The sequence below is a fragment of the Populus nigra genome, chromosome 12 (assembly GCF_951802175.1).
Source record: "Populus nigra chromosome 12, ddPopNigr1.1, whole genome shotgun sequence".
Taxonomy (NCBI): domain Eukaryota; kingdom Viridiplantae; phylum Streptophyta; class Magnoliopsida; order Malpighiales; family Salicaceae; genus Populus; species Populus nigra.
This window is the reverse complement of record NC_084863.1, coordinates 11,857,058-11,881,714: the sequence shown is the minus strand read 5'-3', so window position 1 is coordinate 11,881,714 and position 24,657 is coordinate 11,857,058. Positions and strand designations below refer to the sequence as shown.

At 30.7% G+C, this 24,657-nt stretch overlaps 2 protein-coding genes across 2 annotated transcripts; both read right to left on the bottom strand.

The window, feature by feature from the left end:
• Nucleotides 1–315: 315 nt before the first annotated feature.
• Nucleotides 316–1,001, bottom strand: LOC133669206 (agamous-like MADS-box protein AGL80). The gene has a single exon (XM_062089259.1). The coding sequence runs from the start codon at nucleotides 946–948 to the stop codon at nucleotides 460–462; it is 489 nt and encodes a 162-aa protein (XP_061945243.1). The 5' UTR covers nucleotides 949–1,001; the 3' UTR covers nucleotides 316–459.
• A 3,327-nt stretch (nucleotides 1,002–4,328) lies between these two features.
• On the bottom strand, nucleotides 4,329–14,850 carry LOC133669496 (transcription factor bHLH81-like). The gene is made up of 5 exons (XM_062089658.1): nucleotides 14,231–14,850; nucleotides 13,829–13,966; nucleotides 13,662–13,727; nucleotides 6,918–6,986; nucleotides 4,329–4,769 (listed from the first exon to the last, which is right to left on the bottom strand). Exons 1-5 carry the CDS (start codon nucleotides 14,699–14,701, stop codon nucleotides 4,722–4,724), a joined length of 792 nt encoding a protein of 263 aa, XP_061945642.1. The 5' UTR covers nucleotides 14,702–14,850; the 3' UTR covers nucleotides 4,329–4,721.
• Nucleotides 14,851–24,657: the final 9,807 nt, after the last annotated feature.

Genomic DNA, 24,657 nt, shown 5'->3' with positions numbered 1-24,657 from the left:
GTATCTTTCTGTTACGAAGATAATTGCTTTAATTTCCATGTAAATAATGCTCATGACAGATAAAGCATTCGTGCTATACATTCTTGGCCACCGCAACATCACTGTATGGCATCATCATCGTAAGATTTGAGCTCGTAAAAGAGTTGGCATGTATTTCAATGGAATCCAATCCTTTTCCAATAATTTATCACAGAAGGTCACCTCTTCAATCAGAACATATTTTTGTCTTCTTCTTCATCTTCTTCTTTTATCATATTATGTCAAGGTTTGCTATAATTAAAGATGTATATTCAACCAGATGAGATGAAAGGGTCACAGTTCAACAGAAGAAGAAAATATAAAGATGAGCAAAGCATATGATCAACTGCTGAGAGTTCTCTTATGGAAAACAAGATTCTAAAACAGCCTTCATCTGAAAGGTTTAGTCTTTAATCAATCCATTCTCTAAACCACCAACAATTAAGCATTATTCTCATTCTCAGCACGCTCGATCTCAGAGGTGACAGACGCAATCATTTCCTCCAGAAACTGAATTGATTCAGACGGGTTTTTTATGTGTTTTAAATCATGTAAATCCATACCTTCTGTGCTGCCGGCCATCATTAACTCCAACTCAAGCCCTAGATTTTTCCGCCTTTGTTTCTCCAGTTGCTGCTTCAGCTTGGATACGTTTGTGCTGAGAAAAGCTTCTTGGTCCACCATGTATTTTCCTGGCTTTCTTGATGGTAATCTCTTCAACTCTTCAAACGCAAACAATGCTTCTGCACGGGAAGGCCAAATCTCTGGTTGATCATCATAGGCACTGAAAATAATAGCGCAAGCAATAACCCCACAAAGAGTTGCGAGTTCATCAAGCTTCTTCAGTAGGCCAGCCTTCCTCTTCCTGAAGGTCACTTTCCTAACAGATTCGTTGGAAATCAATTCATGTTTTACCTTCCTGCGGCCCATTGTTAAGAATGCCAAGAAGATTAAATATTTCTAGAATTTGATAATGAGTTGAAAGCCTCAGAGATTATGGAAGTCGTGAGATATAGAAGCAAATATGCTAACATAGTAAGATAAATCATGAACAACTCAGTATTTCCTAGTGTAAAATGGTAAACGGGGGGGAGTTACAGGACCTCAAATAATAAGAACAAAAATTTAAAATTTTTAAATGATCCCTTTATTGAGTTGCAGGAAAAGACTCGTTTAGTCAAGGTTTTACGGTTGAGTTTTGTTTTTGATCCCTATGTAAAGTAGTATATTCACTGGATCCTTCGCTTTCACATGTTGCGGATTGGATTAATTTTTTTAAAAGTATATAAAAAAATTAAAATATTGCTAATGTGTTTATTAGCAATTTTTTTTTTTCAATTATGGAATCAAAATCTAATGTATACTTAATAACATCCATTTAAAATCTTAACATGATAATATATTGGATGATATATTATTAATACAATATCTTGTTAATTTGTTAAAAAATCTCCATAATCTTTCTTAATAATAAATAATAAATAAAATGAAATTTAATCAAATAATATTTAAAATACATTTTTCATTCATATAAAAATTAAAAAAAAGAGACCTACTAACAAACCGTTGGAGGGTGGAACCAAAAATACATTTAATTTAGAAAAAAGAATAAAAAAAAGATTTAAATCAACCTAAGTTAGATTGACAAACATGTGACCCAAAACATGAGAAGAAGATAATCTTATAGAAAGCGAATAAAAAAAATTTAAAGCTCAATTCTTAATCAACCCAGTGTTGAAGAACAAAATTGAAAATAAAAATCAATTAAAAAAAATTTCGAGAATAACCCAAGTCATCTCGAATTAGCTTACTAAACCTGTGACTCATGTCGTGAGATTAGAATAACCCTATAGAAAGTTAATTGAAATTTTTTTATGAAACTCAATTTCCAACCAACCCAATGTAAAAAGATAAAATCAAAAAATTAAAAAATAAATTAATTTAAAAGACCCAAAAAACCCAGTAAACTCAGTTAGCCCATCAACTCATGCGACTCAGGTCATGCAAAAGGGATAAACTAATAAAAGGCAAAAAAAAAACTATAAAGCTCAATTCCAAAACCAAATCAATATTGAATGGCAAAACTAGAAAAAAATCCATTTTTTTTTTAAATGACAAAACATAACTCAAGCCAACTAGAGTTGACCCATTAAATCTACAATCTAGATTATAAGATTGAAAATGACCTATAGAATGAGTCATTATAAAATACGAATACATCAAATTTCATAATTATCCTTTGTCAAATGAGAACATTTAAGTATGCAATTTGTATTTGTATTGGTTATGTCAAACAAAAACAAACTCTAATATTACTTGTTGGAAGAAAGATAAGTGTGGAAGGTGTTTATGAACAGCAAAACAAAATAACAAAGATAAAAAACAACAAGATATTTGAGAGAAAGAATATATTTCATTAAGTGTTTCTCCAAGATACACTTTTATTCTCTTTTATATTGCTTCTCTTATATTTTGATTACAAGCTTATTTATAAGTATAAAGTCCTATATAATTAAATAATTAAATTAAAAAATATATAAATTGATAAAAAAATATTATGTCTACTTAATTAGTCAATCGAATCCTTTATTTTTTTTTAAACCAAAATTTAGTTTATTTCAAATGATGATGTTACTTATTCAAAGCCCAAAACCCAAAGATTTAACATGTCTCCAAAAGCTTAGTGCACCCACAACCATAGTTTTGAAACCCGACTCGGTCATTAACCCGATTCAGTGATCGGGTCACGGGTCAGATAGATTGACCCAGGTTAACCTAAAAAAAATATTTTTCAACTAATTTGCAGAAGCAGAAGCAATCACTCCAGCAGAAACAAAAACAACTAATTTGCAAAAGCAGAAGCAAAAGCAAAATGAACGAACAGTGAAACAAAATTCACAGTAAAATAGAATAGCAAGTCAAGAGCTTTCTAATCATATTTCTTCCATGTCTGAGCAATATTCACAGCAAAGTTCAGGTTTTTGACCATTTGAAGTCGCAGAAAAATAAAAGAACAGAGAAAGTGAGATAAATACCTATGGAGCTGCAAGTTCAAAACAAATGGGTCAACAGAGGGAAGAATCAATGCCACTGTTATAGTAAAGAGCTGCAAGCCTGCAAGTTCAAAACAAATGGCGATTAAAGATGTTTCAATTTGAAATAGAGGATATGCCACTGTTATAGAAAAAAAAGAGCGAAAGAAGAAAGAAATAAGTAACAACAGCTCATCTAACCTTATTCTTAGATTTGAAACAGCGATCAAGGATTCAAGAATCTTCTGCTTTTCTTCGCGACTGAAATGGGTTTGAAGATTTCTTGAATTAGGTTTGAAATTAATTAGGTCTTTTAACCGTGTTTGTTCCTTTGCTCTTCTCGTTTTGGCCTTTTAATTGTAAAAGGCCAAAACGACATCGTTTCGGTCATTATATATATATATGATAAACCCGAGTCTTAGTCGGGCTGGCCGGGTCCTGAGTCGACCCGCAGGTCGACCGAGTTCCACCGGGCCAATTCCCAGCCTGTTTTTTGCTTAGACCTGGCCTGACCACAGGCCCGGGTTCCTGGTCGAACCGCCGGGCCAGGTTGGGTTTCAAAACTATGCCCAGAACACCTATTTCACATTTTTCATTTCTGTCCTCTGACAAGTGTTGGTAGTCATCAAGTTCACCAAAATGGACTTTCATGGCTTCATGCGTAACCAACAAAGCCAGTGTTTTTATGTCTTGGCACCCTGAACTCTTCTCCATAGGACACGCTGAAGAAATGATGAAGAATATATGAAACACTTGATTCATTTGAGAAGATTTGATTTTCTTTATCAATCACTTCTTTATTTTCTCAACTCATCTTCCAACCAGAGAAGAAGGTTCGGTTCATCTATTCTCCTCTCTACTAAATACTAACCAAACAAATTTCCTTCCCTCTCCTGCCCATCAATTTCCTCTCACAACATTTCTCATTATCACAAATTATAGTATAAAAATCCATGAAACACCAGACAGAAATTTCCAGTTTAAGATTTCAAAACAAATGGGGAAGATGGACAAAACCATCATCCGGATTGCAACCACAACATAACTGCACAAATAAGATCATCAATCCATCGATGACATGGGCACAAGCGCGCACAAAGCAGCAAGGCCTGATAATAGCATTTCAGCTTTTTTCTATAAAATAAAATAAAAAAATCATCAAAAAAGGATGGTTCATGAGTAGAGAAATCGTCAATTGAAATCTTCTCTGTTGCCACGAGAAAATGAAACAAATGCTACTGTTAACAGTGAACGTGATACTGCGTAACCATAAGCATATTTGACAGAAGATTTTCTTTGATGCAAACTGCTTATTCAGGACAGTTCAATGGAATACATAGCCGTAAAACAATATCTATGCTGGTTCAGGAACGCCCTGAAAGTATATATTATTGTGTACAGGAGTTTAAAAATACCAACTTTAACTCAGAGACCAGAACTTTCTTACATGAAGCGGCTAAGCCTTGACATGAACTCTATAGATTTGTTACCCACATGGCAGGCTTTCATCTACATACAGGATAAAGGTGTGATGATACAACGGTAGTAATCTTTTAATTACAGGATGGAGATTCCAGAGAAGATTTATCAGCAGAATACTATGATGGACCTTCAATGAAGTCTCATTAATCTGATAATTACATAAAACAGTGGGCAGGCAATGCTTCCTTGTTATTCTTTAGCCATGCATTTGCATTTTCTTTGCTGTTCCGTGAGTTCCTGCCATATTTCAGTCAGTCAAATACTAATATTTCCCTGCTTTTGCTTTCCAATTTGTAGCACTATCTTTAATCATGGAGGTGAGGGGACAAATGAGATAAAATCTGGAATCTGTTGGTTACTAGGAGGTCGTGACAAGTAAAGACTGCAAAATTTTGTTTCTTTACCAATGACTTGAAAACCAAATAGAGTACCAACTAGACTGGTCAAGGTGGCCCAATTTTTTTCCAACATAAAAAAAAATTGTTATAGCGATGCAAGTATTTCTATAAACAAAAACAAAAATAAATTGAGACATTCACTTGATTATGTTGAATAACTTTGGATAATTTAACAACACGAATAAAAAAATACAACAGCAGTAAATAAAGTGGAAAAAAAACTGACATCGAAAAAAAGTCAAAAAAACTCGACCCGAACCCATTGGGGTCGAGTTTGTCGTCAGGGTAACCCTATCATAAGCAAATTAGATATATTCATAAATCTCAATTATCAAACAACCCAACCCAATATCAAAGAGCGAAATTGAAAAAAAAATATTTAAAAAAAAAGCAACAAAAAATAAATAAATCAAACGAGGTTAACCCATTAACCTACGATTATAAGGATAAAATTGGGATAATCTCATTAAAAAAAGTGTAAAAAAAAACACAGATTAATTCTCAATCAATCAAATGCTAAAGAATGAAATTAAAATAAAAAATTATTTTTTTTAAAAAAATCAAATATCAAATAATCTTATTTGAAAACAAAGAAAGAATTAAATGAAAACACTATATAAAAAAAAAGAAAAAAAAACAAAGCTCAAATTCTAGCAAACAAAATATTGAAGGATAAAGTCGATGAAAAAAATAAATTTGAATAAAGGTTGAAAAAACCTGACCCAAGTCCACCCGAGTTAGCATGCAAAATCTGCAACCTTATTGTGATACCAAGGTAACTCCGTTGAAAACAAATTGAATAAAACTATGAGGCTTAATTATCAAACAACCCAATATCAAGGAGCAAGATTACTCGGATCATTTTTAAAATCAGCAAAAAATCTAATAGAAAAACAAATGGAGCTCAATCTCCAATTAAATAAATATTGAAGGATGAAATTGAAAAAACAAGAGTTTAAAAAAAAAACTAAAAAATAAAAACACTAAGCAAACTCAGACGAATCTCCTATACCTAGGTTAATCTCTCGAATCTACAACCCGTGAAATCCTAAACCTAGTTCGATCAATAAGCTCAATTTATAACTAATTTAATGTTGAAGGATAAAGCCTGTAAAAAATATCAATTTGAGAAAATTGCCAAAGTAAAAAAAAATTAAAAGAATAAGAATCAAATCTAATATAAAAAATCAAAGGAGGATCAAATTTTAAAATATCTCAAATCAAATAAATAGTAATCAAAAAAATAAAAATCAAATCTAACATATGAAAAAAAAAATTAAAGATGAAATTGAAAAAAAAAACAAATTTCATAAATTATTTTATATAAAACAAATAGTAATAAAAAAATAAAGGACATGCACGGAAATTAAGGAGTGCATAGAAGAATAAAAAAGAGCTATTGACACCAAACCAAAGGCTCGTTGGCCATACGCGTCGCCGCATCATGAAGGGGCGGCAAATACAATTCATTCGTCATCACACATGCCACCCACGCACTGATACGTGCAACGGAAGCATCTAACAGATTTTTTAATAATATTTATATTTGTTAAATAACCAAATAATTCATAAAATGAACCTGGTTATAACAAAAAACCATAATGAAAAGACAAAAACATCCTTGGACAACAATTTAAGATTTTTTTTATTTAAAAGGTAATTAATTCATCTCACTGTGCTTAAAAATTTGAAGAAAAAAAAAGGCCTTGTACACATGTTTAATATGTTTTTTTTTTTTGTTTTATGAGTAATTAAATCATTTTACTACGTCAAAAAAATGTGATAAAACTGATTTGTCTATATATATTTCGAAATGACTAATGAGTCATGTGGATAAGACCATACTACCCTTGATAGCAAGGTTCTTTTACAAAAAAGTGCAAAAATTTCACTGTGATCCACAGTGAACTATATCTTGGTGCACGGTGAATGTCAAATATATAGCTTTTAGTTTTTTTAAATAAAAAAAAATTAATGTGGGGAGTACCTGAATCTGCCTTTGAAGAAACTTGACATAGTCTACAGCCTCCTCTAGCATATCTGCAGTGTTTGTTTGCTGCAACAATCATCCAGGAAAATGCCAAATCAAATAATTGCAAACTAAGGTCAATCAAAAGAGTTGCAATATTCACTCAATCTGAAGAATTTCAACAGGGAACTTTACATCAAAGACCATCTGATCCAAATTATGCATGACACAAAAATATTGGGTTATCTAAACCATGAAGAGGGATTTGTTACAGCTAAGTCATGGTATTTTACTGTTTCTGTTCATCTTTCTACATTTTAAGCATCGATATCCATAGAGCCAAGGGAACATCATTCTCACACTGATATTAAAACTTGGTCAATTGGGAGGTTTTATAAAGGCATGAAATTTCATTCCTGGTTTTACAGATATTAAATACGAGAGACAATCTGAAGTGAGAAACAAACAAGAGCATGATATCAAGATCACAGGTTCAAATACAAGCGAGGGAATCAGAAAACCAGCAGAAAAGACCCCTGGGATTTTAGAACAAATCCAATAAACCAAACTTCTGCTCCGTCAAGCAGTCTATATGCATACCCTCTCTTCCCTCACAAGCTCCATTAACCATGGCGGCACTTCCTCCATGCACCGAGGTTTTTGGCTATTGTTCAGAAAACGTATGAACCTTGGGGGTGTTTTTTGTTATTTTATTTATCTTACACCATACATAAAAAGAAAGATAACAAAAAGGTAAATCCTTGAGCCTTAAGATAGTTTGCAATTTGATCTGTCTTGTATTTAAGCCTAACAAATCAAACCCAACATACAACTCCGATTTGAGCAATGAGCATTTTGTTGCACTTAGTTCCTTCACGTGGGCCTTTTGCAGGAGCAACTAAACAAGCTTGTTCTCGGGGATTCAAAATACTAATTATAAATCAAACTAGCAATTTGGCCTGCACATGGCAATACGCTATAATGCCTTAATATGTGGTCTTGTTGGAAGATCATCTACGAATGCTTTATCCCAGGATTTTGAAATAATACAAACGCCCAACCGCTTACTATAAACATGACAAAATGCCATTTCACCGAGAATTAACAAAGGAACAAGATGATATTAGGTAAGATTAGGAAGTCTAACATTTACCATATGCATATTGATAATTGGTTATTCACTTGCAGTGAAATCGCAAGTGAATCTTGGAACTAGAACTTTAATAAGACATTATTCATAACCCCTTTCTAGGATTTAAGTTGGGCACAATGAATTCAATATAAGCTCATTGATTATTCATTGATATGACTTGATAGACTATTAGTCACAGGTCATGATTAAAAGTTATTGGTTGTAGACATTTTATTTACCAAGTGTTATCAAAATGGTAATAATTGGGAATGTCTAAGACTATCGAGCTTTGGAATGGTTAGGTTTTAGCCTACATATTCATCTAGGATTTAACTCGTAGCATTAGACTTATTATCACCCTTATAGATGGACCGCTGGTAGAATAAGTAAAGTAAATTGGTAGGAATCGAAGACAATAATGGCAATGTAGCTTGCCTTGGTTAAAATGTTTTAGGGTAGAGTATCTTCCATTTAGCATAACCAATCAGTTACTTTAAAACTTCAAAGATCAATTAGGGTTTTCTAGTGACCTTAGTACTAGGTGGTGACTCTTTTTTAACATAAAACCTTTTTACCCTCTGTACAAAAAGCATTTTCCCCATCCAAGAAAAAGAAGGCGTGATCATTGCAATGTCGGGTGGTCCGACACCTTTTATGTTTTGCTAACAAAGACAAATTTGGATTCCAAAGTCATCTAGCTTAACAATTATGAAATCATTTTTCTTTCCACCACAAGCAAGTACAAATCTACAAGAACATTTTAAACTCATGATGGATGAATCATGGGTTGAAGCTGAGATGAGCAACCCAAACAAAAATTTGTTTGCTCCCAATAATGCTAGGATTCAAATCTCAAGCATGAGCCTACCACAAAACTTTAACTCATGCCTTTACCATTGAGCCAACATTGCAAGTTAACATTCATCTGTTCATTTTTAAAGAAGATCTTCACAACTGCTTTTGGTTGCCAATTTTGAGAATCAAGAATATTCCATATCAAGACAACAATAACATTAGTTCTCTAAAGAGCTTCCTCAAACAAAGCTCTTATATAATGTCATTTCTATAGCCTTTGCATGTCCATCAACCTTGACCAAAAACTAATAATGACCACCTTGACACATACAAACAATCCTTGACTACCAAAGAAACCTTATTCTTATAGAGCATTATGTCAACACTCTTGCAGACAATATGCTTTTGCATTCACCCTATCATCATTAACCCGCACCTTATTGTCAACTCACATTGTTTTCAAGGAGGACTTGATTCATATAAACACTCTATAATCTTATTGTCATGGAATTGATGATGAATTAATTCACTAATTCTTCTAAAGATGAAATCTATATAATAGTTTCTAAATTTATAATTTATGCTTAAAGAGTTATAACATTTAAATAATAGTATAGTATGATGTGGGGCACTATCTTTATTATTCTTGCCATACTCACTTTTAGGGAAAATCACCTTGAGCATGGTTTGGTTTTTTTTTAACTTTGCAACCAAGTTTTTGAATACTATACTTTACAACCTAAAAATTGAAGGCATATAGCACTCTACATCCTTAGGAGTTAGTGCCTAAAAAAAGTCAACAAAAAATACATATTTATTTACAAGATTGCCACATTTGAAATAATAACTAAAAAGTCTCTAAAACCTATAAATAACAAAAATATCATTTGTCCCTACTATAAACCACCATCTCCACCACATCTCTCCCTTTCTTCTGCATAGTAACATTTCTCCTTCACCACTGCAAGACCCACGTTGTCACCTTCATCCTCTAATATCCAGCCACCGAAAACACATAGGTCAATCTCCTCACAAAACCAACGCCACCCAACAACCTTTACTTCCCACCACCACAATCATAGACCCATACTCAGTATAGCCTTAATCAATTCTACATTAAAACATGGATGAAGTTTTTTGGCTTCACTTTTACATTAACGACTAGATAGTTGCTTTCAATTCCACATCCTTTTGAGATGATTTTTATACTATATGTCTTGGTTTTGAAGTGATTTCTTGATATTGGTTTTAGATTTGTGGATCTTGAAATGTGGGGATTTTTGTTAAACTTTCACTAGATTCTCTCTATTTTCTTTGCATAATTAAACTTTTTCCTTCTATATTTTGATTTGTGGTCTTGTAACAGACTAATGATTGTCACACTAGAAAGCCAAATGCAAATGTAAACAACCACCCTAAGCATAGACATGTGTAGTTATACTAGCCTATATAGTGAAGGTGATGGTGATCGTGGCAACAATAGTGATGACAATGGTGTTGATATTACATATTCAAACAAGGTAAAGAAACAAAAAAATCCCAAAGTGATTGTCAGGAGTGGCCGAGCTAGAGAAGATCTTGAGAGATCAAGAGAAAAAAGATACTAGTTTGAACAAACCAAAAATATTGAAGGGTTCTATGTAGTTTAACAACTTTCAAGTTCTTATCAAAGACAGAGAGAGCATGAGAGAGGAGAGAAGGTTAGCACCAAGAGACAAGTTAGCACTAAGAGAGAAAATGAATTGTGTGGTAATGATTACCTTTCATGCTTTAATATATATAGATATGGGGCATTATTGTCATTTTGTTGATTTTCAAAATCTGCTTTGATCTAGATTGCAAAGTTTAATATTTAAAAACTTGGTTGCAAAGTGTTAAAAAAATCAACTATAGGATGCTCAAGTAATTTTCCCCTACTTTTACTAATTCCTTAATTGTTCAAGTTTTCTAGGTTTTGAGGAATTCTAAACGAGTCCAACACACAGTCTAATAAAAACACGCAAAACTTTTAATTCCACCGTTAGATCGGGCTGAAATTTTTCCACATCATTCTAAAGGTCTAATTATATGAGGGCAACTAGTTTGCTAGCTGTTTTCAGGCCCAAAAGATATTGTTTCAGATTTTTTTTTCCTTCTTGTTTTTTGATTTTTTTTCCTATTTAGATTAAGACTTTCAATTTAATTAGGATGTTTAAGCTTGTATTATTTTTCAGAGAGAATCTATGAAATAAAGACATTTCATAATATATGAGAGTTCTCTACAATTGTCTCTACAGTTCAACGTTATAATCTTAAGCTTGAGAACCCTAGTTTATTTATCTACAAATTAGGGTTGTAAGACTCTAGGGACTGAAGAACACTATCCACACTATATGTTGTGTCAACTAGTATCAAAGCAGGTTGGCCTATTTGACGGAAGTATTAACAACTTCCTAATCTTTGATGTAGGAGAGGAGGCCATCTAAGACATTTTAAGGTCTCGGAAGATAGAACAAAGAATTTAATAGCAAATACTAGATTGAGTGGAGCCTTCAGTAGCAAAAATTGCAAAACGCTTGAACCATCTGACACTACAAGAGGGATGCACAAATAGGAATCGTGACGAGGAGAAGAATGTGTTTAGAAACTTACCTTAGAGATAACCAAACCCTGGATTTATTCTTGCAAGCTCATATAAACATCATGTCTATTTAGAAAGTGGTGTATACGATAGGCGATACATTCAAACCTTAGTTAGAAAACATAGTTAGGAATCAACCTTTTTGTAGACACGTTCCTAAATTCAAAGAAATTTTTTTCTTTGATGGAAATTTCTCAAAGAAAGAATTTATAAAATGGTTATCATACTCGGAAGCATATTTTATATTAAAGGTTTCTTTTTATCAAAAAATAGAATTTGTCATACACAATGTTACTTGTAGTGATGATGATTGGTGGTTTGAAGTTCTAGAATATAGAGCTCGTACGAATAAGCCTTTAATTCTATTATGGAAAACTATGAAAAATTATTAATTTTAGATTTTATACAAGATAATTATGAAGAGATTTTATACAAGACAAATGAAAATTAAATTGCTATTAATTGTCTTCTATTCAACTTTCTCTAATAGCAAGGTGGAAAAATATAAAGGACGAGATTAACAAAGGCTATAGAGATTTTGTTGATTATGATAAGACAATGCTTGAAAGGCATTCTCATGAGACAAATGAATTCCATTCGAAGCTTGATATCCCTAGTTTCAATGGAGATCTAAGTGTTGGTGAATTTATGGACTATCTTACTAATTATGATAAAGTGATGGAATATTTGAAATTGTATGGGAAAGAGATCGACAGTTGATTGAATTTTGATTAAGTAACTTTTTCATGGTGGAGACGAGTCCAAAATGCTTTGTTATTAGAAGGTAAGATATGTGTTCATTGTTGGTTTTGAATGAAAATATTGTTGAGGGATAAATTTGATCTGCTAATTTTAAAATTTTAAAGTGAGCCCATCTTTCAGGAGATAACATGGCGGAGGAGGGAGCTGAAAAACAAGAGGAATGTGAAGCGGAGGTGAAATCCAAGAGACAATCTGAAGTCAACAAACAGGTTGAGATTAAGCTAACTTATGAAAAGCTAGAACAAGTTGCTAAATTTACTTGGGAGGCCGAAGTTGAAATCGAAGAAAAAAAGGAAAATATTCTCTTTCTGAAGTCATAGGAAAGGCTAGTCTAGAGAATTTAACAAAAGAGGGTGAATAAACTGATTTGGTTAATAGTGTCAGTAAATTTAGTTTATGAATAGGCTAGCTATAATGCTATCTTTGAGATTCCTTTGAAATTGTCAAGTTCAATTTCTAACAGTTAACTCGAGAGCAAGTTTTTCGCAAGTACAAGTGGCTGACAAGGGACACTATCTTCATTGTTTTTGGCATAATTAGTTTTAATGTACTAGTTCTTTAATTGTTAAGATTTTCCAGGTTTTGAGGAATTTTATATGAGTCAAACATGTAGTTTGATAAAACAAGCATAATTTTTAATTCGACTGTTGAATCAAGCTAAAAATTTTACAAATATTTCTAAAAGCCTAATTATATAAGGGCTACTAGATTGCTAGCTACTTTTGTTTTTATGCTCAAATTAGGCCCAGAAGATACTGTTCTGGAATTTTCCTTATTTTCCTTATTGTTTTTGTGTTTTTTTTCATATTTAGATTAGGACTGCAATTTAATTAGGATTTTACTAATTAGAACATTAAACTTGTATTTAAACAGCCTTTTAGGCTATTTCTCGGAGAGAGAATTTATGAAATAAAGATGTTTTAGAATATATGAGAGTTTTCTCTAAAATTTTCTCCGGTTATGAGCTTTAACCTTAGGCTTGAGAACCCATGTTTCTTTATCTACAGTTTAGGACTATAAAAATTTAGGAATTGAGAAATCTAACACAAAGACTTTAGTAATTAATGTTCCTAACATGTTATGAAAGCTTATAGCAAAAAAGGACCTAATGAACTTTCTCCTCCCTCCTTTTTCATTAGATCCATATTATAAAAGAGGCTCTCAAAGAATGCACTTCAACTTTGAAGTCTCACATAAAATGATAGATGTGGGAATTCAAAGGATTTAACAACAGTTAAAATATATTAAGTGCCCCGGAAGTTTTTCTGCTCTAGATAGACTTGAAAATATCTATTATTTATTCAGAAAGGCTACCGAGATTCTCTGTCGGGACAAGCATTATTATTACAATAAAATTGCAATCAAACTTTTTCCATGTTGAAATCTGTGACTCAAAAGAAAATCTCAACCCAAAGAAATTTAAATTTTCAATAAAAGTTCAAAAGGGAGTTACCTTATCCATATTCGGAACAAGTTCTTGAAGTTTCCTTATCCGGTCACTAATTCTTGTTCTCCGAACCTAAGTCAGTGGAAAAAAAGTTCATTTAGGACTAACAAAAAGCACTTTGGCTTGTCTGTCCCTAGAATTCATCAGATAGCAAGTCAATTGATTCATCTTACTCTCTCCGCAATGCTCCGAGGATGAGTAGCACAGCCACGCTTGGCACGAATCTTGCAAGGCACTGATTCCTCCAAAAGCTTGTCCATCTCCATTTCTATTAAACTAGAAGCCCTTAGAGGTCCAGTTTGCGCTCCTTTCTAGCAAAACAAAAACTAAGATGACTACCCCATTGCCCACAACAAAAATCCGAACATATACAGAAAAAAAAAGTAGCTCAAACTTCGGTCATGAAAGTAAAGCCATTCTTGATTCAACATTTTCTGGAAATAAGTGACCAATTAAAGAGCGCCCCTCCACAAATCAATTAGAACCCACATACTTCAACAAAAGATAAGAAAGAAAGACTACCAAAACACAGTTAATTAATAACCAACATCAGTTACAAATCGGTGTGAACATACCAAAGGAGGTGGATATCTAGCAGGAGGGTTTTGCAACTCATGCTCTCTAGCCCTTTTAGCATAAGGTGAAACATCCATATTTGGCGGCATATACTCATAATTTGAAGCAATTCCATAGTTCGAAAAATACCCCTGATCACTTCCAATACCAGAATTCCCTAGAAAATCAGCTGGGGAGCTGTTTTGCCTTTGAAAACCACCACCCGTTTCAAACAAACCCGGTTCCACAGCAGCACTGGAAGCATTGAAGGGCGCTGAATTTCTACTTGAAGGTGCGTTTGAAGTGAGTAACTGAGTCAAGTTCTGATTTTGCTTTAACGGGTCCTCTTCTTCTTCTTCAAGAAGTGCTAGTAACCATGTGGCTGGTGCTGAACGGAGCCTAGGAAGCCCACCACCACCACCACCTCCCTCTCCGCCACCGCCACATCCACCGCCACTAGTGTTGCTGCTTCCTGCTGGTGCTGGATGCATCTGCTTCCTCTCTCAGGTTTGCGAAGCTTTGATGGTTTTTTTTTTTTGGTAGGGAAAGTGAAAGAAAAGAAAAGGAAAAGAATTTTTTTCCTTTTTTTAGCACTTCACTTTGGTGGAATTAAAGAGTCTCACACAAAACCAGATTTTGTAGATGGTTCTTGTCTGTTATTTAATGCCTTAACTCTATACATCGCATGTGTACATGTAACTATGTTTACCTCCCATTTTTTACCGTGCGATGAGGAATCCTTTCATCAAGATGAGATGCAGGGTGCTTAAGGAGGGATGCGTTACACGTGAATTGTAGAGTAGCATAGAGCGGGCTGGCCTTTGCAAGGCTTAATCTTCAAAGAGCTGCAACGTCATCGTTTTGTAGATTTGATTACTGTGCTTCATCACGGTCAAAAACTAAATCCCAGATGCAACGCTATCACGTGCCTACACGGTCCAATGGAGAAGAAACTAGGAGGGATGGTATTGGAGGGGATTGAGGCAGAGAGTGGCAGAAAGAATCACGTGAAGGCTGTTACTTTTTATGATTGTTGTTAGATTTTATTTTTATTTTTATTTTTATTTTTATTTTTATTTTCTTGCGAAAATGTGGTTGCTTTTAATGGCAAATTTAAGGAGAGGTGACCGCTCTTGCACCCATCCACATATGCACACAATGCGGCCATCTTTCTTTTCTTTTCCTTTTAAGACCATGGTGGGACCCCCTCCTTCTTCGTGACCCCGTTAAAGTTAATATTCAGAGCAGGTTTATTTTTATATTTTAAAAATATTTTATTTTGATATATTTTAAAATAAAAAATTATAGTTAAGCATCAGACGGACTATTAGTTAATATTTAATAGCGTGTTTTTAACTTCGTTTAGAGGTGTTTTAAGAGTATATTTGTTTTGGAAAAAAAATATTAAATTAATATTTTTTGTTATTGTTATTTCTATAATTTTGATGTGCTGTTAAAAATAAAAAATATTGTATTTTAATATATTTTAAAATAAAAAAATAATTTAAAAAATAATAGCTGCCAAAATATCAAATGTTTGGTACCGTGTTTTTAATTTTATTCGAAAGTGTTTTAAAGAGTATATTTGTTTCAGGAAAAATATTAAATTAATATTTTTTATTATTATTATTTCAATGATTTGAATATGCTCTTAAAAATAAAAATAAAAAATATTTTTTTTTAATATAATTCAAAGCAAAAGGTTGTCGTACACCAAAACATGTATATCATTTGAAGGTCTTGGCTATTAATGTCAGTGTAAAATTGGAAAGTTCATCTAAGTTGGATAAAGGCTTCAATTTAGAAAAGCTTAGGTTGGAAGAGTTTCATTTGATGTACAACTTGTTGGGACATTCAAAAAAATAAGTGGTCAAATTAAAATATTAACAAACTGTTGAAATATTAATAAAAATATTCTTTCTACTTTATGTGATTGTACGTTGCATATTAAATTAAAGATAAGCTAACTATTTAGAAGGTAACTCAGTGGTAAGAGTTTGAGATCAAGAAGTTTGCTCTCTCTGTGGTCTCAAGTTCGAGCCATGTGGTTGCTCATATGATGACCACTAGAGGCTTACATGGTCGTTAACTTCAGGGCCTGTGAGATTAGTCAAGGTGCGCGCAATCTAGTCCGGACACCCACATTAAACTAAAATAAAATAAAAAAAGCTAAGCCTATAACACTGCAGACGAGTCTTGTTTTTTATTATTATTAACATAGTTGTTCGAACTATTTTGTATATATCTTGATTCATTTTATAAATTTTAAAATTAACGACCATGTAAACTTATAATAACATTGAGAGGACTTGAACTCGTAACCATTAAGGAGTAAACTCAAGACTTTATCAGCTGAGTTATTCCCTTAAGGTTAAGAACATTTATTTTTATTATTGATTGTTGCTGTCCCCTCCAAAATTCATGCATTTTCTTGCATATTTTCCCTTTCAATAACTATCTTATGAACTACTCCTGGGCAATCGCTGTTTTCAAATCATATTTCATAGTTCCCTAACATGCACACATTTATCTCATTCCTTGCACTTGAAGTTACTATGGACTTGGAATATGAGCTGCTTTTTGACATAATCCACTATGAATCCTCTTCAGATTTGCTTTGAATTCGTGATTTGTTAAATGATTCTAATTAATACACAAGTGGTTTGCTCTAGATTGATGAAATACTTATTATAATTATAATTACATTACAAGAAATACTAAGAGAGGAAGGTAAATTATTGTTTCTTTTAATGTGGCACTACATTCGGATGCACGGTGGGCAGCTGAGTCAGCTCCTCTTTTTTTAATCCTTGAAAATTATTCTAATATGGTCACTAAACTTTTTTCTTTTTAATTTTATTTATCATTTCCCATTATATTCACATGATCTGAAGCTTTATAATTTGTTTTATTTACGCTATATGACTTATTCAAGATGTCAAAAATTATCATAGCATTAAATAGATGCTTTCTATTCCAAAATAGAATTTATTTTTTTCGGTTAGAAAAAATTAAAACAACAGGGACCAGATTTAACACTAAAAAACAAGCACTTTTTTCTTTTTTATCGTTCATAGGGCATGAAAAACTCCATTTTGACCCCTGAAATCTTTCTTTTTTAGTTCTTGTATTTTGAGGGTTTCACATTTCAATCCTAAACCTCATTTGTTTTACATTTTAGTCTTTAAAAGATAGAGAGAGAGAGAGAGAGAGAGAGAGAGAGAGAGAGTGTTTGGTTAACCATATTCTAACCACCAAAAAAACCTATATCAATGTCAATTAATTCATTTTGGAGAGAAATGTTCAATGGAGATTGTGTTTATTTACGAACAAGTCGTAAAAAGTAGATTGGAACCCATAAAGTTGTTTTTTATGCTATTGAATTTTTTATTTTTAGAATGATTATGAGTTATTTTTTGAGGTTTGAAATGGGTTTATTGAGGTTTCTATAATGTTTTTTAGATATTTTCATATGAAAACAAGTTTTAAATAAGTTTTTTTTTTCTACGAACTTGAACCCCTACTTTCCGACCACTTTTAATGCTTGAAAAGTCAACCAGAAAACTACGCATCATCTACTATATATAAAAAAAAAATTTGGGGATAGACAACTTGAAAAAAGAAAGCTTATGTGCCCCTAGGCTCGAAAAGTTATGTCCAAGCACGTCTGACCTCTTTCTCTTTCTTTTTTTTCTCTCTCTCTCTCTCTCACACACATATATGTGTGTGTGCGCGCGCTATATATTAGAAATCTCATTAAATCCTTTAATTAAAAGACTATTTAAATAATTATCTAATTATGTCATTGTTTTTTTTTTAAAAAATAGAGCTTTTGTGATGATATTATCGATTGATTTTATGGATGGTTATGTTTTAGCTGAAGAATTTTTTAAATAATTTACTCATTAATATTGAATGAGAATAAAATATATTTATCTTATTTTTTTTCTTATAGGTACTTAAAAATAATCTATTCATGATTTTTTTAATTTTAGGTTTTATTTAAAAACAACGCTTCTTATTAAAAATAAAGTATGTTTGGTTAGAATAAAAAAGAAATATATGAGTAAAAAATTAGATTCTTAATTTTAAAAAAATAGCTTAAATCATTACAGTTTTTGTGAATAGTTTTTTTTTTCTGATCATTGTTTTTTTTTATCTAATAAACTTTGTTACTATAAAAAAGTTATTTAAAAAAATTACTTGAATAAGAAAAGGATAATTTTGATATATATAAAATTTATTCTATGTTTATTTTTATCAATTGCTCTGGAACGCCTATTAATCCATGGTACATAATCAATACTTTGTATTGAGAATAATATATTGAAATTATTTTGGGTATAACAGTAAGAATAAAGAAGAGGCTATTATGTATATTACATTGAAAAGACATATTTTATGTGTATTTGTGTCTTATCATACATAATCTATGCAATAGTCTACTTCGAATTCTGGATATGCGACGCCGACAACTCTCTTGGATTTAGGAGCCTAATGATTGCATTTTCTTCTTCTTCTTCTTCTTTATCTCAAAAATAATATCTCTTTGTGAAGTTCTAAGAGAAGTCTTTGATTTGCTATCCATCAAACTCTTGATGGCTTCGTTTTGTCTTGGAAACATTTTCTATGGACCAATCAAATAACGTCCATAGGAGGGCAAATTTTACTTCAAAGGTATAGATTTTCCTCCTTCAAAGTCAAATAGATTTAAAGTTTTTCTTATCATTATCTTCGAGCATGGATTGTTTTAGTGTGGGGGTAGCAATATATAATGATTTGTGGTGGCATTTTGGCAAACTCTTTCCATGGTTTGGAAGAGGTATTTTGGTTTACAAAACAAAAATAAAAGATAAAATCATGTTTGAGCAAATTAGTTTCCTATAAAATTAAGGGTTTTTGACAACAAAGTAAATCTATGTTTGTAGCGAGTAACTAGGGATAATATCACTTCAAAGATAAAAATAAAGAAGGATAAATAATTTCTTACTTCAAAGTCAATAAATTACAAGTTTATTCTATCATTATTTTCTAATATAATTTTTTTTTTATTAACATGGGTATCCGGGTCAGCTTGCGTGTACCTCGACTAATCTCACGGGCTTTGAAGTTAATAACCATGTAACCCTTCAGTAGCCCTGAGATTTGTGGGACTCGAGTTAGTGACCTTTAAAAAGCAAACCTATAACATAACCAGTTGAGCTACACTCCTCAGAGTTCCTAATAAAATTTCTTATATTGTGGGGGTGGTGATATATATTGTGGTGGGATTTCAACAATCCTTAAAATGGGAAAAAAAAATAACTTTAATATTAAGAGTATCTATTCACCTTCTCTATTCTCTCTCTAAAATAAAGCAAAACCTGGTGTGATGCGAATCTCATGATCACGTGGTCACGTAACCCACAATCAAGATTGAGATCTAATCTCGGAAAGTTAAAAAATATCTGATAGGAGTATGACCCAATAAAAACATGTCCCTAGGCACCAACACTATTGGAATGAAGTAGAACAATACCACAAAGCCAGTCAATCTTTGATAAGTCAGATTCAGTTCGTTCAAGAACTGAAGAATGCGAAAATTACTCTCACACGTTAAAACTGAAAAATTCAAAAGTAATATTCATCAATAACTGCTGAAATTTAGATTACATGTGTTTAAATAGTTTTTAAAAATTAACCCTAATGAATCTACCTTTGTGGGTTGAACTGACCCACATACAAAACTGACCCAAAAACCCTAAATTGAAAAACTCATAACCTGATCCAAACAAGTCTTGAATCCTAGCTCAAAATAAAGTTTTAAATAAGCCCAAACATGAAAGAAAATAATAAAAATAACTAATATGTCATAAAGTAGCATCAACTCTTCTTTTCTTGTGTAGCTAGGATGAATAAGGAATCCTTATAATTGGTAAACTGGAGACACACTGGCTACTATGGTAGGTGACGTGTCGCCTAATTAATTTTGATCGCCTCTTAAAATTATTTTAAAAAAATCCAAGTGGGCGGGCCTGGGCCACGAGGCCCAAATGCCTAGGGTCTTTTTTAATGGGCCTAGATGCACCAGATTTTTTTGTGCGAGGTTTGTTTTTGCAATTCTTTTATTTTTTATTTAGATGCAACATAAATTTAATAAAACAAAATTATTAGACCTTGTTGAGTCCTTGGCATGGATCGGTGATTCGACACGTTATGACACAACATTTGGGGTTTTTTTAATGCATTTTCCCCCTAGTTTTTTTTTTAAAAAATATAGTTTAACTCTTTGTTATCATTGATTTTTTCTTATTTCACTTAAAATTAAAAAAAAAGCAATTTAATTATTTTTTCTCATTTATCTTAAAACAATTATGCCTAATTGCGATCATGTTTTACCTGAGTTCTAAATTTTATTTGTTAATTAAAGTTGACTGAGATCAAATACAGTATGACATATTTTTAAACTTTTAGCTTAAATCCTTTTATGTACTTCTAGACTTAATCCGATTTGTGGTCAATTAAGATACAATGGAGGTCCAATCAGGAAGATAATAAGGGAAGGAAAAAGAAAGATAAATTATCCAGTTATGTTAACTCATTATAGTCATATCCATTACCCGGACGGTAAAGTTTACGTGTTAACTCAGGTCAATATAGTTTATCGTCGTCTTTTCATTTCACTTCCTCGATTTTTTTTATTTAATCATTTGACAATTCTTTGTTTTCACATTTAAGCTAGGGGTTAAACAAGACTAAAATAACAAAGACATTTTTCTTTTAACCAGATCACTATTTGAGTGAGACATCTAATTTATTGTTTGTTCGCTTTGTCAAACAAGTCACACAATTTTTTTTTTCATTTATTATGATATATTGGTTGAGTTTTTAATCATCATTTCAAATATTTATTGAATGCAGGTGAAAGAAAACTACGTTTATATTTTTTAATACAGTTATATGCTTTTTATGCGACATGTAATGAATCGTGGGTCCAAAGCCTAGCATTCACATATATGTGAAAGGATTTTTAAATAGAGTTACGTAAAACATTAATATATTTGGTATGTGCAATAAAAAAATATTTATTATTTTCTTAACAAAATATTTCTCATAATAAATAGATGTGTTTTTAACAATAATATGTTTGCATACAATATAATTTTTTTTTCTTTTTCCGAGAAAGAATGGACATTAATATTCCGAGAACCATCCCATAGTGTTGCGTAAAACCAGATGAACTTTTCTTTTAAAAAATACATTTTTATTGAGTAAAATTTAAAAATAAGAGAGGGAAAGATTAAATTAGTGTGTGTGTAATTGACAACTCCATGTATATATAATAATATTTAAAAAAAGTTATTTTATTAAAAAGTATTTTTTGTTGAGATTGATTTGGTATTTATATATGTTTGTTTAAAACTGTGGTTGAAATTAAAATTGAATAAAAAGTAGTTTAATGTGTTTGGTCTAAAATGCTTTTTAATTTGAGATTTTAAAATAACTAAAAAAGATATATATTAATAATGATGATTTTTAATTTAAATATTATAGATTTAACTACTGCTATTATATCATAAAATAAATAATACTTTATATAAATTCATCCGACAAGGACTATAATTTCCATGGTTTTTTGAGTATACAACAAAATCAGATAAAATATCATTAGGAACAAAATTGGGATTACGATCAAATTCTGTAAATGCTACACTATTATGCGATCTCTTTCTAATTGATACAGTATCATTGAATAATGTTAAAAATTAATTTTTTAAATAAAACACAATTAAAAATTAAAAAAAATTATTTTTTTTACTAAATCGAACCGATCTAATATATTCAGGTTCAGGTTTAACCTAATCCGACTATCAATAATGGATAAGTCGAACTGTGCAAAGTGAGTTTTTAATTCACTTTGCACTGTTCAGTGCAAAGTGAATTAAAAACTTATTTTGCACAGTTTTGCACAGTGAATTATTCACTCCACACACATGCACATAGAGACGGAACGCAGGCAGAAGCAACAATTTTTTGCTTTTGTTAAATTTGAGGCATAGCCGCACGTATAGTAGGTTCCATCCAAAGAAAAATTTATTTTTTAATTAAATCAAACATCAATATTCTATGGTATATAATCAATCTCACCTGCAGCCGTAGTGTCAAACGGGCTCTAAGTGCTAATAACTTTATTTTTTTTTCCTAGTTATAATTAAACCAGGGAGAGCTGCTTTTATTTAGTAACCTCTTTACAAAACAAAAAAAAAATCATTAGCTCTGGTTACAATTTTATTTTAGTTTCTATAAAATAATTAGTTATATGCAAGGATTACTTTACAATACTGGGAAGATGATAAAGGTATAGTGAGTAAAAGGGAAAACTCCGTTTTGATTATCAATAAATATGGGAAACAAGATTTAACTCTAAAAAGAATTTAATATATTTTGGAATTCATATTTAGAAAACATTTATTAAGTTTCTCAAAATATACTGAATTAATATGGAGAATATATTCTTAAAATCATTCATAAAAGAAAATTTAATCTTAATCAATACATTGAAATAAATTAAATGATCCAAAAATATCCTCAAAAAAATATATCACTTGAGTGATTTGCATTACCAAATAAATCCATAACTTACTACATTATTGGCTTTAGTCCTTTTTATTATAGGTCCAAAATCTATTTGGTTTTTAAAATAATCAAAACAATATCATTTTGAAAAAACAAATCAAGGAAAAAATCAAAAGATTGATGGTCAGGTTTTGATCGGGTTAATCTAGGTTTTTAATTAGATTAACCTAATTTTTTTTATATTTTTTTAATCTAGATCAATTCAGGATCCAGTTCAACCCATCAACCAAACTGAATTTTAAATATTTTTTTACCATCCAAAATTTATGTTCGTGTTCCTGTAAGAATGATAAAATACTGAAAATTAATTTCAAGCCTTTCATTATATATTTGATAATGATATATGTTTTGTGAATAAAAAAAAGATTCTCATAAAAGCTAATAAGCACTAGATTTTAATATTAATGGATGGTCTCATATGAAAGCAATTAGCTATTTTAATTTTAAAATTATTCATACAAAAAATAAACACAACAACATAACCGAACACTAAAATAAATAGAAAAGGAAGAATTAGAATGATATCAACAACACTTTAATTATCATTAAAGTGATTTAACACTAGCTATAGTAATTATTGATTTTCTTTATTTTTAAAATTAAAAATAAATACTTAAGTCCTTTTTTTTTCCTAAAAAGTACTTTCCAATTTATCTTATGTTTATTACCTTTAAAAAAATTGATTAACAAAAATTACGTTTTAATAAAAAAAAAATTAGCATAGTTCTAAGAAAAGTATTCCTTTTATTTTGGATGGAAAACATTTTTTAGAAGTTGTAAAAAATTTAGAACTGTTTTGTTATTTGTTGATTATATCAATTTTGATCCTTAATCTTTTATTTTCTATATATTTTGTTTTGATTTTTTTTTCAATTTCATCCCTTACAATTTGATTTAATTTGGATTTTATATCAACTTTGGGTCTCATTTTTTTTATTGTTATTTTCTTTTCTCTTATTCTTTTCTTAATTGAGATTTTTTATGTATCAGATTTGATTCTTATTCTTTTTATTGCTATTTATTTTATTTGAAATAATTTATGAAATTGTATTTTAGAAAAAAAAATTATCCGTCAGGTTTGGTCTTTATTATTTTAATTATTTTTTTATTTGAAATAATTTATGAGATTATATTATTTTTCAATTTCATTCTCCTTCAACTTTTTTATTTGTATAATTTGGTGCTCATTCTTTTAATAATCTTGGAAAAAAAATTAAAACATTGATAATTTATTTTCGAGCTTATTTTTCATGACATAATCAAATACTGAAAAATATTTTTCTACTTATTTTTTATAACACTATCAAATATTATAAAATAATTTACTTTTCAGTGGTTTATGTTTTATAAAAATTACCTCTAAAAAAATTATTTTCCAGCAAACAAACGTGTTAAATCTCAAATTAATTTTAAATTAAAGTTCAATGAATAATTACAAATACTCTTCTTTACAACTATTTATTATAATGAACATTCATTGGTCAAATTTCTTAATATTTATACTATATTTATTATTTATGGGGTTTTGAGTATCCAATGAATATCCATTATTCACTATTATTTATTAATCAATGAAAAATAAAATATTAAATGATAAGTATTATTTATATATATATATATATATATGTATTATTTATATCAATATTAAAGTATGTATATATCCTATTATATTAAAAAATTTAAATAATCTACAAATATAATTATATAATATAAATATATAGTTCAAATTAAATTCAGACAAATTTAATAATATTTATATCCTATATATATATATATATATATATATATATATATATAAATTTATCCTTTCAAATCAGGTAAAGACATTTCA

What these genes read in the sequence shown, in the direction of transcription:
- LOC133669206 (XM_062089259.1), bottom strand. Translation starts at nt 948, where the DNA reads ATGGGCCGCAGGAAGGTAAAACATGAATTGATTTCCAACGAATCTGTT.
- LOC133669496 (XM_062089658.1), bottom strand. Translation starts at nt 14,701, where the DNA reads ATGCATCCAGCACCAGCAGGAAGCAGCAACACTAGTGGCGGTGGATGT. An exon ending in CTAGATATCCACCTCCTTTG is followed by an intron (nt 13,967 to 14,230) that starts GTATGTTCACAC and finishes TTGTTTTGCTAG; the next exon opens with AAAGGAGCGCAAACTGGACC. An exon ending in TTGTTCCGAATATGGATAAG is followed by an intron (nt 6,987 to 13,661) that starts GTAACTCCCTTT and finishes TGATTGTTGCAG; the next exon opens with CAAACAAACACTGCAGATAT.